Here is a 14,757-nt window from a genome sequence, read left to right as displayed (position 1 = left end):
TGTATTGTTTCCAAATCTCAGTTTAAGATGATTTTATTAATATTTCAGATCTCTCCTCTGGGCGATGTATGTGAAAATTGATCTTAGATATGAAAATAACATGATATATATGAAATAAAACACACAAAGTCTATGCCTAATCTATTCATTTATTGTTGCATTCACTCTTATCAAATATCACATATAAAGTGTTATTTACAAATCAATGACAAATACTAGATCAACAACACTGTATATTCACCTTAAAATAGAAAAAGGATAAGCCTGAAATAGTTTTTCACTTCCAAATTCTTTTTCAGCACAATAAAACATCACAATAATGTTTATAAATGCTTTATCCACTATATAGGATTTGGCCAATTGTACAGACATGATGGCCTCAGTGTTCTGGGTCATAGTAGCGTTTCTTCATGGTTCTGTATTTTCGTAGGAAATAAAGAGCCTCAAGTTCCTTAATCACAAACTCCCCTCTATCAATAAGCTTTTGAATCTGCTCAGGGTCCGTAACATCTCTGTTCTTCATAAAAGCTGATTTTAGCCGCTCCCTGAAATAAACTGTGCCTTTTGGGTATTCTCTTCCAAGATAGAGAAGCTTTAAAACAAAACAAAACAAAACAGTATACATTTTTGCATGAAAATGTAATGTTACAGTTGATTCCAACATTGCAGTAAATGCAAAGGTACACAGACATTCAATATTCATGATGAAAAACTGCAAATAGTTTGTAAATGCAAAGATTTTCTCACATTCTTGTACAATCTGATAACTTCTCCTCTAAGTGGATTGCTCATCTTGTCCTTTTTCCAAAGCTCTATTTGACCTTTTGCAGAAAAGACTAAATCAACAGAAATAAATTATTATAAACTGTCATTCATAAGGCACAGTATTATGGTATCATTGTCTGTCATCCAGATCTACTTAAATAATATGGAAACAATATTTACATTACATTCTGAACCTGTGCCCGGCTGTCAGCCAGGGATAAAGTGGAAGTATCCAGTTCAACACATGCAATGGTACATCCACTGTCTGCCTAAAACCTGTCTAAAACCTTGCTTTCCAAGTGTACTTTTCTCGCCGTTCATTTTGTTTTGTTTGCACAGTTACACTGTAGTGTAGAGAAGATGAAGAGGCTTGTGTTTAAATGCCATGATTATCTTCTAACTCAGGTGGCCAGACTGATGTTGATGAAGCTCACTGTTCTCACTGTAACCTTATAAATTCTTACATATTTGCCAATATTTTTTTACGTACTAAAATATTAATGAAATAATTATTTATGCTAAACCTTGAGAAAGGCACAGGGTCATTTCAGTGGAACTGGGGTGATATATTTAAATAAAACTTTCTCCTTTTCACTTCTGGGAGAAACCAGATTTCAAAGTGATATAACTTTATTTGTGGTTGAGATGATGATGATGATGATGATGAAGAAGAAGAAGAAGAAGAAGAAGAAGAAGAAGAAGAAGAAGAGAAGGAAGAAGAAGAAGAAGAGAAGGAGGAAGAAGAAGAAGAAGAAAAGAAGGAAGAAGAACAAGAGAAAGAAGAAAAAGAAGAAGAAAAGATGATGATGATGACAATGCAGAAGAATTATAATAAATACTAAAAACAGTATTCATCAGATACCAGCTAGACAATAGCGTGCATATGGAGTGTGTTGTGCTTCTATACAATATATTTTTTAACAAACTACGGCATTCAGGAGGCTCAGAATATACAAAACGCAAAATAAACGAATTAACAGGACATGAGCTACAACTTTAATCAAAGTAATGGCATATAGGAGTTGTGTGTTCGACCTATCTGTCTCTGTAAATATCTGGTTTTCAGAGCTCGTAAAGACTCACCGTCATTTCAAGATCATATCAGAAGGTTAGTAAAAACAGTAGATCGCTCACTAGTCACGTGACTAAGGCGGTGCACGGCGGTTCTTCAAAATAAAAGCTCAGAAATCCCGACAAAGATTGTTTATAATTAATTGCACAGTCTATATACTGTTTAGGACATTACATCGCATAGAAAAAACAATTAACTGTATTGATGTGTCGTTACTTTTAGAAAGGGAAAGAAAACTGTGGAAGTGATCATCTATCAGTAAATGTCATCCAGATCACGCAAGACATTTTCTTATTAAGTGTATGTTCATTTATTTCTGTGCTGTTGTCAGTTTTATTTGGACTCCAATTTAATAAAGTGCTCCTTTAAAAAGCCATCTATGCTGGAGATGCCGGGGATTGAACCCGGGGCCTCATACATGCAAAGCATGCGCTCTACCACTGAGCTACATCCCCGCAGTAAGGTGTGTGCTCTACCACTGAGTTACATTCCCACAGTAAGGTGTGTGCTCTACCACTGAGTTACATTCCCACAGTAAGGTGTGCGCTCTACCACTGAGTTACATTCCCACAGTAAGGTGTGTGTTCTACCACTGAGTTACATTCCCACAGTAATGTGTGCGCTCTACCACTGGGTTACATTCCCACAGTAATGTGTGTGTTCTACCACTGAGTTACATTCCCACAGTAATGTGTGTGTTCTACCACTGAGTTACATCCCCACAGTAATGTGTGTGCTCTACCACTGAGTTACATCCCCACAGTAAGTTGTGTGCTCTACCACTGAGTTACATTCCCACAGTAATGTGTGTGCTCTACCACTGAGTTACATTCCCACAGTAAGGTGTGTGTTCTACCACTGAGTTACATTCCCACAGTAATGTGTGCGCTCTACCACTGAGTTACATTCCCACAGTAATGTGTGTGTTCTACCACTGAGTTACATTCCCACAGTAATGTGTGTGCTCTACCACTGAGTTACATTCCCACAGTAAGTTGTGTGCTCTACCACTGGGTTACATTCCCACAGTAATGTGTGTGTTCTACCACTGAGTTACATTCCCACAGTAATGTGTGTGTTCTACCACTGAGTTACATCCCCACAGTAATGTGTGTGCTCTACCACTGAGTTACATCCCCACAGTAAGGTGTGTGTTCTACCACTGAGTTACATTCCCACAGTAATGTGTGCGCTCTACCACTGGGTTACATTCCCACAGTAATGTGTGTGTTCTACCACTGAGTTACATTCCCACAGTAATGTGTGTGTTCTACCACTGAGTTACATCCCCACAGTAATGTGTGTGCTCTACCACTGAGTTACATCCCCACAGTAAGTTGTGTGCTCTACCACTGAGTTACATTCCCACAGTAATGTGTGTGCTCTACCACTGAGTTACATTCCCACAGTAAGGTGTGTGTTCTACCACTGAGTTACATTCCCACAGTAATGTGTGCGCTCTACCACTGAGTTACATTCCCACAGTAATGTGTGTGTTCTACCACTGAGTTACATTCCCACAGTAATGTGTGTGCTCTACCACTGAGTTACATTCCCACAGTAAGTTGTGTGCTCTACCACTGGGTTACATTCCCACAGTAATGTGTGTGTTCTACCACTGAGTTACATTCCCACAGTAATGTGTGTGTTCTACCACTGAGTTACATCCCCACAGTAATGTGTGTGCTCTACCACTGAGTTACATCCCCACAGTAAGTTGTGTGCTCTACCACTGAGTTACATTCCCACAGTAAGGTGTGTGTTCTACCACTGAGCTACATCCCCACAGTAAGGTGTGTGCTCTACCACTAAGTTACATCCCCGCAGTAAGGTGTGTGCTCTACCACTGAGTTACATCCCCACAGTAATGTGTGTGCTCTACCACTGAGTTACATTCCCACAGTAAGGTGTGTGTTCTACCACTGAGTTACATTCCCACAGTAAGGTGTGTGTTCTACCACTGAGTTACATTCCCACAGTAATGTGTGCGCTCTACCACTGGGTTACATTCCCACAGTAATGTGTGTGTTCTACCACTGAGTTACATTCCCACAGTAATGTGTGTGCTCTACCACTGAGTTACATTCCCACAGTAAGGTGTGTGTTCTACCACTGAGTTACATTCCCACAGTAATGTGTGCGCTCTACCACTGGGTTACATTCCCACAGTAATGTGTGTGTTCTACCACTGAGTTACATTCCCACAGTAATGTGTGTGCTCTACCACTGGGTTACATTCCCACAGTAATGTGTGTGTTCTACCACTGAGTTACATCCCCACAGTAATGTGTGTGCTCTACCACTGAGTTACATCCCCACAGTAAGGTGTGTGTTCTACCACTGAGTTACATTCCCACAGTAATGTGTGCGCTCTACCACTGGGTTACATTCCCACAGTAATGTGTGTGTTCTACCACTGAGTTACATTCCCACAGTAATGTGTGTGCTCTACCACTGGGTTACATTCCCACAGTAATGTGTGTGTTCTACCACTGAGTTACATCCCCACAGTAATGTGTGTGCTCTACCACTGAGTTACATCCCCACAGTAAGTTGTGTGCTCTACCACTGAGTTACATTCCCACAGTAAGGTGTGTGTTCTACCACTGAGCTACATCCCCACAGTAAGGTGTGTGCTCTACCACTAAGTTACATCCCCGCAGTAAGGTGTGTGCTCTACCACTGAGTTACATCCCCACAGTAATGTGTGTGCTCTACCACTGAGTTACATTCCCACAGTAAGGTGTGTGTTCTACCACTGAGTTACATTCCCACAGTAAGGTGTGTGTTCTACCACTGAGTTACATTCCCACAGTAATGTGTGCGCTCTACCACTGGGTTACATTCCCACAGTAATGTGTGTGTTCTACCACTGAGTTACATTCCCACAGTAATGTGTGTGCTCTACCACTGGGTTACATTCCCACAGTAATGTGTGTGTTCTACCACTGAGTTACATCCCCACAGTAATGTGTGTGCTCTACCACTGAGTTACATCCCCACAGTAAGTTGTGTGCTCTACCACTGAGTTACATTCCCACAGTAAGGTGTGTGTTCTACCACTGAGCTACATCCCCACAGTAAGGTGTGTGCTCTACCACTAAGTTACATCCCCGCAGTAAGGTGTGTGCTCTACCACTGAGTTACATCCCCACAGTAATGTGTGTGCTCTACCACTGAGTTACATTCCCACAGTAAGGTGTGTGTTCTACCACTGAGTTACATTCCCACAGTAAGGTGTGTGTTCTACCACTGAGTTACATTCCCACAGTAATGTGTGCGCTCTACCACTGGGTTACATTCCCACAGTAATGTGTGTGTTCTACCACTGAGTTACATTCCCACAGTAATGTGTGTGCTCTACCACTGGGTTACATTCCCACAGTAATGTGTGTGTTCTACCACTGAGTTACATCCCCACAGTAATGTGTGTGCTCTACCACTGAGTTACATCCCCACAGTAAGTTGTGTGCTCTACCACTGAGTTACATTCCCACAGTAAGGTGTGTGTTCTACCACTGAGCTACATCCCCACAGTAAGGTGTGTGTTCTACCACTGAGCTACATCCCCACAGTAAGGTGTGTACTCTATCCCTGAGCTACATCCCTGTAGTAAAGCGTGCGCTCTACATCCTCACTGTAATGCGCAAAAGTCACATTTTAGGTATGGAAGAATGTTCAAATATGACGATTTCACACTTCCGCAAGATTTAATTTCAGCTACATCTACATTTATAACCTCTACTTATGGACTCCTTTGGGGTTAATATAAATTTGTTATGTGAATGGGAAAATATTAGAGATGTTGCAGTGATATGTGACTTTATGCAGAGTTTTGAATGTTATGCTTGGAAAATTGCACAGATTTTTATGATATGTGTGAAGACTATTTTAAAAAAGGCTATTAAATTGACTGAAATTATTGAAATTCATATCGTGTAATATTCATGAATGCTGCTTCTCTAAATGGATGAATCTGATGTGCAGATGTGGATGCCTGTAAACATGTGGATATGTTTTAAAAGTAATTTAATTTCAATTGAAAGATATTCTAGTTTCACTCAAAATAAAAGGTAAGAAAAAACTATAATGTTTAATTTTGAAAGAAACTCATTGTGGCAATGTGAGCTAATTACAGACAGATATTATAATCAAGATAAATAAAACAATCAGATTTTAAATTAGAACTGGTAAAAAAAAATCCGAAATCCACGCCATAGCTTTTATTTTGAAATATTTTAAACTTCCGGTGAGTTGACGCGTGTTCCTTGGGTCGTTTCCCAAAACAGCTGCCTAACCCTACCCTAAACCCTAGAAGCGCCCTACAGATTCTTTGATATAATTACATCTAGTCCCTATCTAGTGCACTAACTAGCAACAGAGTGCTATTTGGGATTCAGCCAGAATCTCACGCTGCATCGTTTGGCGCTTGAGACGATGCAGGCTAGGTTTATAAGTTTTAAGATATGTATCTCTGGTAGCTTTCTGTAACTTTATTTATAATTTCTGCCGTGTATTATAGGTGGAGGTTTCTGTTTTAGGTTTATTTTAAAGCACTAATAAAGTGCTACAGTTTGCAGAGGGCACTTAGCCGCTTCTGTGCTAAATGCTAACTAGAGAAGGTAAGCAACAAATATCAGAGTTTGTTGTATATTACTCTGCTTTTGTCCTGATAGTTAATAAAAAGTAAACATAAGCACAGTGGTGCTGTAACGAGCAACCTGTAATACATGTTAAGAAACGAAACTGCTTATTTGGACATAGAAAAAAGATACAAATGGAATAAATTATTATTATTATTAGTGAATTTAGAAGAATGGAATTTAAAATGAACAGACAATAGTAGTCAGTCATAATTCTTTGTGGTCACTGCACATCTTACACACTTGCTGAATAAGACAAGAGTCATGTAGAGAGTCATAAGCCTCTGCTCAGTAATTCGAATAGATTTGTCTTGAATTATGTTTTCAAATGAAGTCTGTAAACGAGTCTAAAAAGTTGCTGAATCTAGCAGTGTGGCTAAGACAAAGAGGTGGAACCAGTTCATTTTCATGTGAAAGTCTGTTTTGCTTAACAGACAGCACAAAACCGAAGCAGACAATGACACCACAAAGAGAAGGGACAATATCTCTCATTGACAAGACCATGAGGATGAGAAGAGAGGAACACGAGCGTCAGATTCTCCTAGCCTGGGCGGTTCTCAATGTCTCTCTTGCTGGAATGATTTACACAGAAATGTAAGGAATTCTGCAAATATCTCGCATGTAAGTGATATGTAACGTTGTATTTGTCACACTGGTATGTTAACCAGTATTTACATGTGTTGCAGGTCAGGAAATCTCCTCAGCAGATACTATAACATAACTTATTGGCCAATCTGGTACATTGGTAAGTATGGATTCTCAGAGAGAGAAAAAAAAGGATACAAACAAATTTGTAGAAATTACATCTTCGTCGGTTATTTTGTTCTAAGATTTTTTTTTAATACCCAGAACTTGCCATGGCCTCTTTGTTCAGCCTGAATGCTGTCTTTGATTTTTGGAAGTATTTTAAGTACACCATGGCGCCTTCAACCATTACTCTCTCACCCGAGCAACATCGACTCCTCGGCCTCCGCAACTCAGGTAATTATGAATAACCATCATGTTATAGATATAATGCAGTATATACCAAAGAGCTTCTTTTAAGATTAAAGCACATAAAATTAGAACATGAAATGGTCGTAAAAGCTATGTGCATAAGCCATGCTTAGCTGCTTAACAATTGTTTGTTTTTTTTTCTTTTTAAAACAGACTATATGGCTGAAAGTCCTTCCTGACTTAATATGTAATATATGAAATTTAAAAATGAATACATCCTTATTTGCATGTCTGAGAAGAATTTGCTTTCTGCGCTGTACACCTTTTGCCTGCAGGAATTCAGGCCTCCCCTCCCCAAAAGCCAGAGAAGAAAGAGACTCCGGTGGTTCCCCAGTCGTCTCCACTACAGGGACAGAACGTGCTCAGTTTCAGCCCTGCGCGGCCCCCCAGCACCAGTCCGAAGTTTTCCCCCAGCTGTGTGTCTGGATTCAGCCCACCTCTGTGCAGCCCTTCCACTCCTGGCAGCAGTAGACCTTTTTCACCGTCTTTGGCATTTGGCAAGGTCTGTACACACAGCACTGAATTCCAATGAGCTTTTATTTGACCATATAAGATCATATGCTGTCAAACCTTAATGCAGACCTGCCAACCTTTACGCATTTTGTGTAGCAGATACGCATTTAGACATCAAAGTGCGCTGCTACGATTTTTCACTTCAAAATACGCATCGTAAAAAACCATTGATGCCTTTGAGTCCAACTGTCTGTGCATTTGCGCACCAGGCAATGCGCCTATGGGTGTAACCGCATTGGGCAGCAACCTGGGAAAATAATAATTCGACCAATCATAGCGCCAGTTTAAAACTCTTCAACGCTAGAAGCGGAGAGCCGGGTTGATGGTGTATTTAATGAAGGCTTGGTGTGATATAAAAAAGGATTTCTGTTCACTCCCTCAAAGATGATTATGTTCCTAATATCTACAAGGTGTCCTAAAATGTTTTATTCTTCTTAACCACTGTATTTTGTTTATGATTACAATGTTCAATTCATTAATGAACACCACATGGTACTTTTTAACAATTTATAGTAATGTAAATGTAAAATGTCAGTGAGACAAGTTAGTGCTTATTATCGCTTGCATTACAACAGCTGTAAATGGTCCATTCTCTTTACCAGCTTGTTTTTATTTCTGACTATTTGTTATTAGCAGATTGCCCTGAAAATAGCAATATATTTCTTTTAGGTACTGAACTACAGTCCGTCTTCCTCTCCTTACCCGAGCAGCCTGGGCCCAGTAGAAGGCACCAGTCTAAGAACACGCTATCGCACATCTCCATCTGTTTTTAGCTCTCCTGGAGGGAAGGAAGACTACATGGATGACCCTAAATCTTTGGAGAAATTCCTTCGTTCCGAGGAAGAGAAGAGCCACCGGGGTCATCTTGGTAAATTGTGCATAATGTGATAACACAGGACTGTTGATGTGGAAGTGTAAGGCTGTCAAGCATTCATTTTACCAAGTTAACTGAAATAAATGAGCTTGTTGTTAAATAAATAAATAAATAAATAAGGATAGGACTACATGTTTACAGGGTTTTGCATTGTTTATTACAGCAGAAAATACAACCAATAAATAAATATTGATGTTCACAGGCTTTTTTGCCTGCATGCTCTTTCTCTTTTTTCGTAATTTTCTCTCTCACACATTCTCTCTTTCTCTCTCTCTCTCATAAGAAATATGTTCTACACACAAAAGCATAAACCTGACAAAATGCAGATTGTCATTAGCTTCATCAATTATTCCTTACTTCTCTTGAGGACATGTTTTTTTTTTAATTCTTCATCAGGGAGTCCAGAGTCGACATCTCAGTCACACAGTCCAACCTTCTGGAACTACAATCGCTCTATGGGTGATTACGCTCAGAGTCTGAGGAAGTTCCAGTACCAGCCAGCCTGCCGCTCACAGGCTCCCTCTGCCCACAAAGATGAAACTGAACTGGGATCCAAACAAGCTGCTGAAGAGGTGAACTGTTTTTCTTTTCTATAATAACCATACAGGATCTGGCCAAAAATATTGTGTTTACTTATTTACATCTATTCATATGGCCAATGCTTTTATTCACAATTCATTTAGAGAGCTAAGCAGTTAGTAAAGTTAGTAAAGATGCTTGTCTTGGGATTTGATTTCAATGTGCTAGAGACAAAACCAGATGAGAGCAAAATCTACCCCTGACACAGCATTTGAATACTGGTCCCTCAAAGGTTTATTCAGGTATTCAAATACCTGTGCACCGCTGTATGGTTCATAGTGTTGGAGTGTGTGTGGGGTAACTTTTTTTTTAGTTAGGAAGCCAGATTTCATATGAATTGTTTGAATTATTTTTGTGTTTCTCAGGTCTGGGCACGGATCACAACCAGCCGTGTGGTTACTGACAGCATTGACAGCTGGACCGCCAAACTAAGAAATGTGAGTTGCAGTCAGTTACTCTCATTAACTTATTTAGATAAAGCAAAATAGGATTCTTAGGGGGAAAAAATCATTTTAATGACAAAAAATTCTAACTAATACAGATGCCATTTTGGTTGTGTTTTATTATTATTATTATTATTATTATTATTATTATTATTATTATTATTATTATTATTATTATTGTAGTTTTAGTAGCTCATTTGTTCTGTTCTCTCACATGCAGTGGATAAATGACACCATTCTGGTTCATCTGGTAAAGGAAATAGAATCCATTAACAGCCAGTTGAGGAGAATGGGCTGCCCGGAGTTACAGATAGGAGGTATCTGCTCATATGTTTATTGTTATTTATTGTAGGGTTATTTCCAGCACCTTGTATTGCATTTTTACATTCTCATTTCATGCTTTCTTTTTCCCTCTAGAGGCCAGTATCAGCAATCTGAAACAGGCTGCTGTAGCCAAAGCCTCAGCCATTCCCACTCTTAACACTATAGTGCAATATCTGGACATCACATCCAACCAGGAATATCTGGTAGAGAGAATCAAGGGTAACTATCTTTAGACAAAACACACAGCATTGGGTGGCATGTGGAATGCTTTATTGCTTTATCAATTTATTTATTGCAATAATTCTATGCTAATGCTCTTTAGAGCTGGCCCACAGTGGCTGCATGAGCTCCTTTCGCTGGAACGCTGGCGGGAACCTGAAGAACAGGAAATGGGACACGGATCTCCCAACTGACTCTGATGTGAGTTCCCCTGTCCCGTTATGGAGAATGAATGCTTGTGATCTGATTTCATGCATCATTTCTGCTCGAGCAAGCCTGGAAAGCACATTTTATGATGTCAGTCTTCTTCTGTGTTTAGTTTAAGGCAGATATGTCCTGCAAAGCATATTACATGTCAGGTTACAGACCATTTTTAAACATTTTAATCATGTGTTCTGGTAATGACATGAATAAATCTGTGGTTCTTAAAAATGGGTCACATTCGCAAAAAGGTTATGATTGACAATGTTTTGTGACATCCCCACCTTGAATGTAAGATGGATAAATATTAATGTAATATGAACAAATACGATGTTTTGGTCGACTCACCTAGTGGGAAGTCCAGTTTATGAGGACTTTAAACCACAAAATTGCCAAACCCTCGTGACTTCTTCCAATCAGTGTTTAATTACAATAATGTTACACCACCTACCGGTTACATATTGAAGGCGGTAGGTGGTGCCATTACGCATGTTATACACTTTTTTAAAATAAAAGCTTTCTTAGCCACTTGGGTGTAGAATACGAATGAAGCAACTGATTTCATCTCTGATATCACAGAATTATCCTCAAAACAGAGAACTGATTCATTGTTTTCCAGTGGTTAAATAATTTCTAGCTTACTAAAATCAGTAAGTTGGATCACAGTGCAACTTCAAGACACATTTGGCCCTGTTCACACCTATATTTAGCCTTGGCCACATATATTAATGCACCATGTAAACAGGGACTATAGGAATGTTTGACCTTCCACATTAGCAGGTTACTATTCGAATAGCTTTGACTGTCTTGTTTAACTTCTTTTAGATCCTCATGAATATTCTGTGCACATACCTGGACTCCAGACTTCCTCCTCACCCAAAGTACCCAGATGGAAAAACCTTCACCTCTCAACATTTTATACAGACTCCAAACAAACCAGGTAAAGCCATACAAAATGCTAACATTTATATTTATTTCTAGACATGTTTTTTTTTTCCCCCAACCCATTTTTTTGGTATGGTTTATTCAGATCTTTCCAACGAGAACGTCTTCTGCATTCACCAAAGCAGCATCAGCCCACCTCACTATCAGCTTGTGTATCAAGGCCATATCTACAGCCTGCCTAAGGTACAATGTGTTCTCCACTGTGCCCTCCATATGATTAATGCCGTTTATTATCACCTTTATTCCTGTAACGTGGCTTGTTGATTTGCAGGGAAGAAACAATTTGTTCCACACAATCCTCATGTTCCTTTACATTATCAAAACCAAGGAGTCTGGGATGCTGGGGTAAGTTTCACTATCAGCAGTAACTACAAGAGTACTCATGTCATGTCTACATATCTATCCATGGCTCTATCACTGGAGCATTTACACAAGGAATTTGCAGTGTTTATAAAAATCCAGTTTGGTTAAAAATTAATAAAAGCTTCTGAGCATGTGTAAAAAGGAACCTCACTAAAATGAACCTCAATTGACTGGTTTTAAATTGTATAATGCATTAGTTAATACAAATGTTACATTTTTTTTTACATTTAATGGCCTATTTTTGTGACTGCATACACACATTTAAAGAAAACTTTGTTCATTGATTCATATGAATGAAAGTAATTCAACACAAATCCATAAAATAAGATTAACTATTCATTTAAGACAAAAGAAATCCTTCTACAGTCAGGGTTTGTTTTCAGCGCTCTGAGTTTTATTAGATGTCACTAAATGTGAATTGGATATGCGGTGAATTTACTGAATGATTTATAGGTGATTAGCCGCATGCATATGAGTATGAAGAAAATTAGTGTTACTGAATATTGGAAATCTGGCATGACTTTTTAATATCAGTTCGGGGTACAAAAATACATTCAGACTACTTTACCAAATGACTAATACAAGTAGCCTATTGCTTATAAGTAAATGACTAATACAAGCCACAAGAATTGAGTTGAAACCTGAGGGGAAATAAATTCTGATGTGTGTCTTTTTGTTCCTCTACAGAAGAGTCAACCTGGGGCTCTCAGGAGTCAACATCCTTTGGATATTTGAGTAGTAATACTGGTATAACCATGTTATAACCAAGTAAAAACAATACCCTGAATTGCTCACATTGTGAGTAATATATTGTACATGGCTGTATGTGGTTGTAATTTAATATTATCTGTTTTTCCTGTGCTTTGGAGAAACAGCTGGATGGTTCTTTGGTTGCTATAGCAACTGCAGCCCAACATCAGTTCTGATATGAAAGTTGTGTTTCATTCGTTGTAAATAATCCGCATGTGAGACAGCTTTGTTTGATACAAAGCTTAGAAATTTTCAGCATTGAATGTGTGAATTTGGTATTTTTTTATCTTTCTGTATAAGTGGTTTACTGAAGCATCAGTGAGTTTGTTGTACGCATAAACCCTCCCATCTCTGCTGTATATTTCTCATCCCATTCTGCCCATGCTCGTTATGCTCGTTATTAAAACTATATAAACTATTTAGGTAACAGGACCTAAATGAGACTCGCTTTTTGCTGGTTATGAGTTTGTTAATGAAACTTTTCTGCATTCAGGAAATATGATGTTCACCAATTAAGGTCTGATGTGAGAAAATGTTTACGTAACAAACTCTGACATGTGGTTTTGGTTGTGCTGAATACTGGTAATGTGCTTCTCACTTTCTACAGTTATTCATCACACTCACACAACAGAATGAGCTGATTAAGATTTAGCTGAAGCTGTAATTTCCCTTACAGGAAAGGTTTATACAGGGAACAGTTATCGTAATCACACTTTAGATCAGGTGTGTGTGTGTGTGTGTGTGTGTGTGCGCGCGTGTGTGTGTGTTTTTAAGAAGTACACACGTGTGTGTGTGATGCATAAAGATAAATAGTTCTTTTTTTTCATGATCTGACATGCTAACAGGCCAAATTATAGAGCATATTATTTGTTGTATCATTTGCATCTTTTTTACAGCTTGATCTTCAGCAAATATTTGGTGTAAGCACTCATGGCTCATGATAACCATCATTTTGGATGATATCTGGCAAAAGGACTTATTTTGATTTAGTTCTTGGGAGTTTTTTGGTTATTTTGATATGCAACAAATAAAATGCACATTTTTAGACTTCTATGTGCTTGTGTAATTATTGTGCTCTCTTTATGACATGTTTTGCTTTTATAAAGGTAAAAAACATTTTCCACCTGATCTTAGTATCGCATTCAAACTGAACGTTAAAAACAATATTTCAACCTTCCGATCAAATCAAATTTTATTTGTCACACACATACAGTGGGGCAAAAAAGTATTTAGTCAGCCACCAATTGTGCAAGTTCTCCCACTTAAAAAGATGAGAGAGGCCTGTAATTTTCATCATAGGTACACCTCTACTATGAGAGACAAAATGAGAAGAAAAAAAATCCAGAAAATCACTGTATGATTTTTAAAGAATTTATTTGCGAATTATGGTGGAAAATAAGTATTTGGTCAATAACAAAAGTTCATCTCAATACTTTGTTATATACCCTTTGTTGGCAATGACCGAGATCAAACGTTTTCTGTAAGTCTCCACAAGGTTTTTACACACTGTTGCTGGTACTTTGGCCCATTCCTCCATGCAGATCTCCTCTAGAACAGTGATGTTTTGGGGCTGTCGCTGGGCAACACAGATTTTCAACTCCCTCCATAGATTTTCTATGGAGTTGAGATCTGGAGCCTGGCTAGGCCACTCCAGGACCTTGAAATGCTTCTTACGAAGCCACTCCTTCATTGCCCGGGTGGTGTGTTTGGGATCATTGTTATGCTGAAAGACCCAGCAATGTTTCATCTTCAATGCCCTTGCTAATGGAAGGAGGTTTTCACTCAAATTCTCACGATACGTGGCCCCATTCATTCTTTCCTTTACACGGATCAGTCGTCCTGGTCCTTTTGCAGGAAAACAGCCCCAAAGCATGTTGTTTCCACCCCCATGCTTCACAGTAGGTATGGTGTTCTTTGGATGCAACTCAGCATTCTTTCTCCTCAAAACAGAACTTTTTGTTAAAAACTCAACTTCTTTGCTTAGACTGTTTCTATGTTCCGTACGTGTTTGGAAATCCAGTTTCTTCTGTGTTGTCTTTCTCAATTTAATGTATTTTCATTTATTTGGAA

The 14,757-nt window shown here is 38.8% G+C and overlaps 2 protein-coding genes and 1 non-coding gene across 4 annotated transcripts; 1 reads left to right on the top strand and 2 right to left on the bottom strand.

The window, feature by feature from the left end:
• Positions 1-135: 135 nt before the first annotated feature.
• lyrm5a (LYR motif containing 5a) lies at positions 136-1,939 on the bottom strand. Of its 2 annotated transcripts, none has more exons than XM_027151810.2 (3): positions 1,849-1,939; positions 748-836; positions 136-592 (listed from the first exon to the last, which is right to left on the bottom strand). In XM_027151810.2, the coding sequence occupies exons 2-3, from the start codon at positions 790-792 to the stop codon at positions 380-382; spliced, it is 258 nt and encodes an 85-aa protein (XP_027007611.1). In that variant the 5' UTR covers positions 793-836; positions 1,849-1,939; the 3' UTR covers positions 136-379. The 2 variants fall into 2 exon arrangements, with proteins under 2 accessions (XP_027007611.1, XP_047659693.1); XM_047803737.1 differs by having other exon boundaries at positions 748-821; positions 1,849-1,921.
• A 281-nt stretch (positions 1,940-2,220) lies between these two features.
• Positions 2,221-2,292, bottom strand: trnaa-ugc. The gene has a single exon. It is a non-coding gene; the product is annotated as a tRNA-Ala (tRNA).
• A 3,913-nt stretch (positions 2,293-6,205) lies between these two features.
• On the top strand, positions 6,206-13,734 carry LOC113645883 (transmembrane protein 209). Its single transcript, XM_027151822.2, has 15 exons — positions 6,206-6,459; positions 6,915-7,074; positions 7,167-7,225; positions 7,330-7,461; positions 7,752-7,978; positions 8,659-8,857; positions 9,260-9,435; positions 9,808-9,879; positions 10,106-10,202; positions 10,303-10,428; positions 10,532-10,629; positions 11,455-11,569; positions 11,660-11,757; positions 11,846-11,919; positions 12,625-13,734. Exons 1-15 carry the CDS (start codon positions 6,444-6,446, stop codon positions 12,674-12,676), a joined length of 1,701 nt encoding a protein of 566 aa, XP_027007623.1. The 5' UTR covers positions 6,206-6,443; the 3' UTR covers positions 12,677-13,734.
• The last annotated feature ends 1,023 nt before the right edge of the window (positions 13,735-14,757 follow it).

Source organism: Tachysurus fulvidraco, chromosome 19 (genome assembly GCF_022655615.1).
Source record: "Tachysurus fulvidraco isolate hzauxx_2018 chromosome 19, HZAU_PFXX_2.0, whole genome shotgun sequence".
Lineage (NCBI taxonomy): Eukaryota > Metazoa > Chordata > Actinopteri > Siluriformes > Bagridae > Tachysurus > Tachysurus fulvidraco.
Note: the sequence above shows the minus strand (reverse complement) of the source record. Positions and strands in the feature narration are given on the sequence as shown.

Excerpts from the sequence above, each read along its gene's own strand:
- LOC113645883 (XM_027151822.2), top strand. Across the intron at positions 7,979-8,658 it reads CGTCTTTGGCATTTGGCAAG|GTACTGAACTACAGTCCGTC; the intron begins GTCTGTACACAC and ends TATTTCTTTTAG. Across the intron at positions 11,758-11,845 it reads ATATCTACAGCCTGCCTAAG|GGAAGAAACAATTTGTTCCA; the intron begins GTACAATGTGTT and ends GTTGATTTGCAG.
- lyrm5a (XM_027151810.2), bottom strand. The coding sequence starts at position 792 with ATGAGCAATCCACTTAGAGGAGAAGTTATCAGATTGTACAAGAAT. Across the intron at positions 593-747 it reads TTATCAGATTGTACAAGAAT|CTTCTCTATCTTGGAAGAGA; the intron begins GTGAGAAAATCT and ends TTTGTTTTAAAG.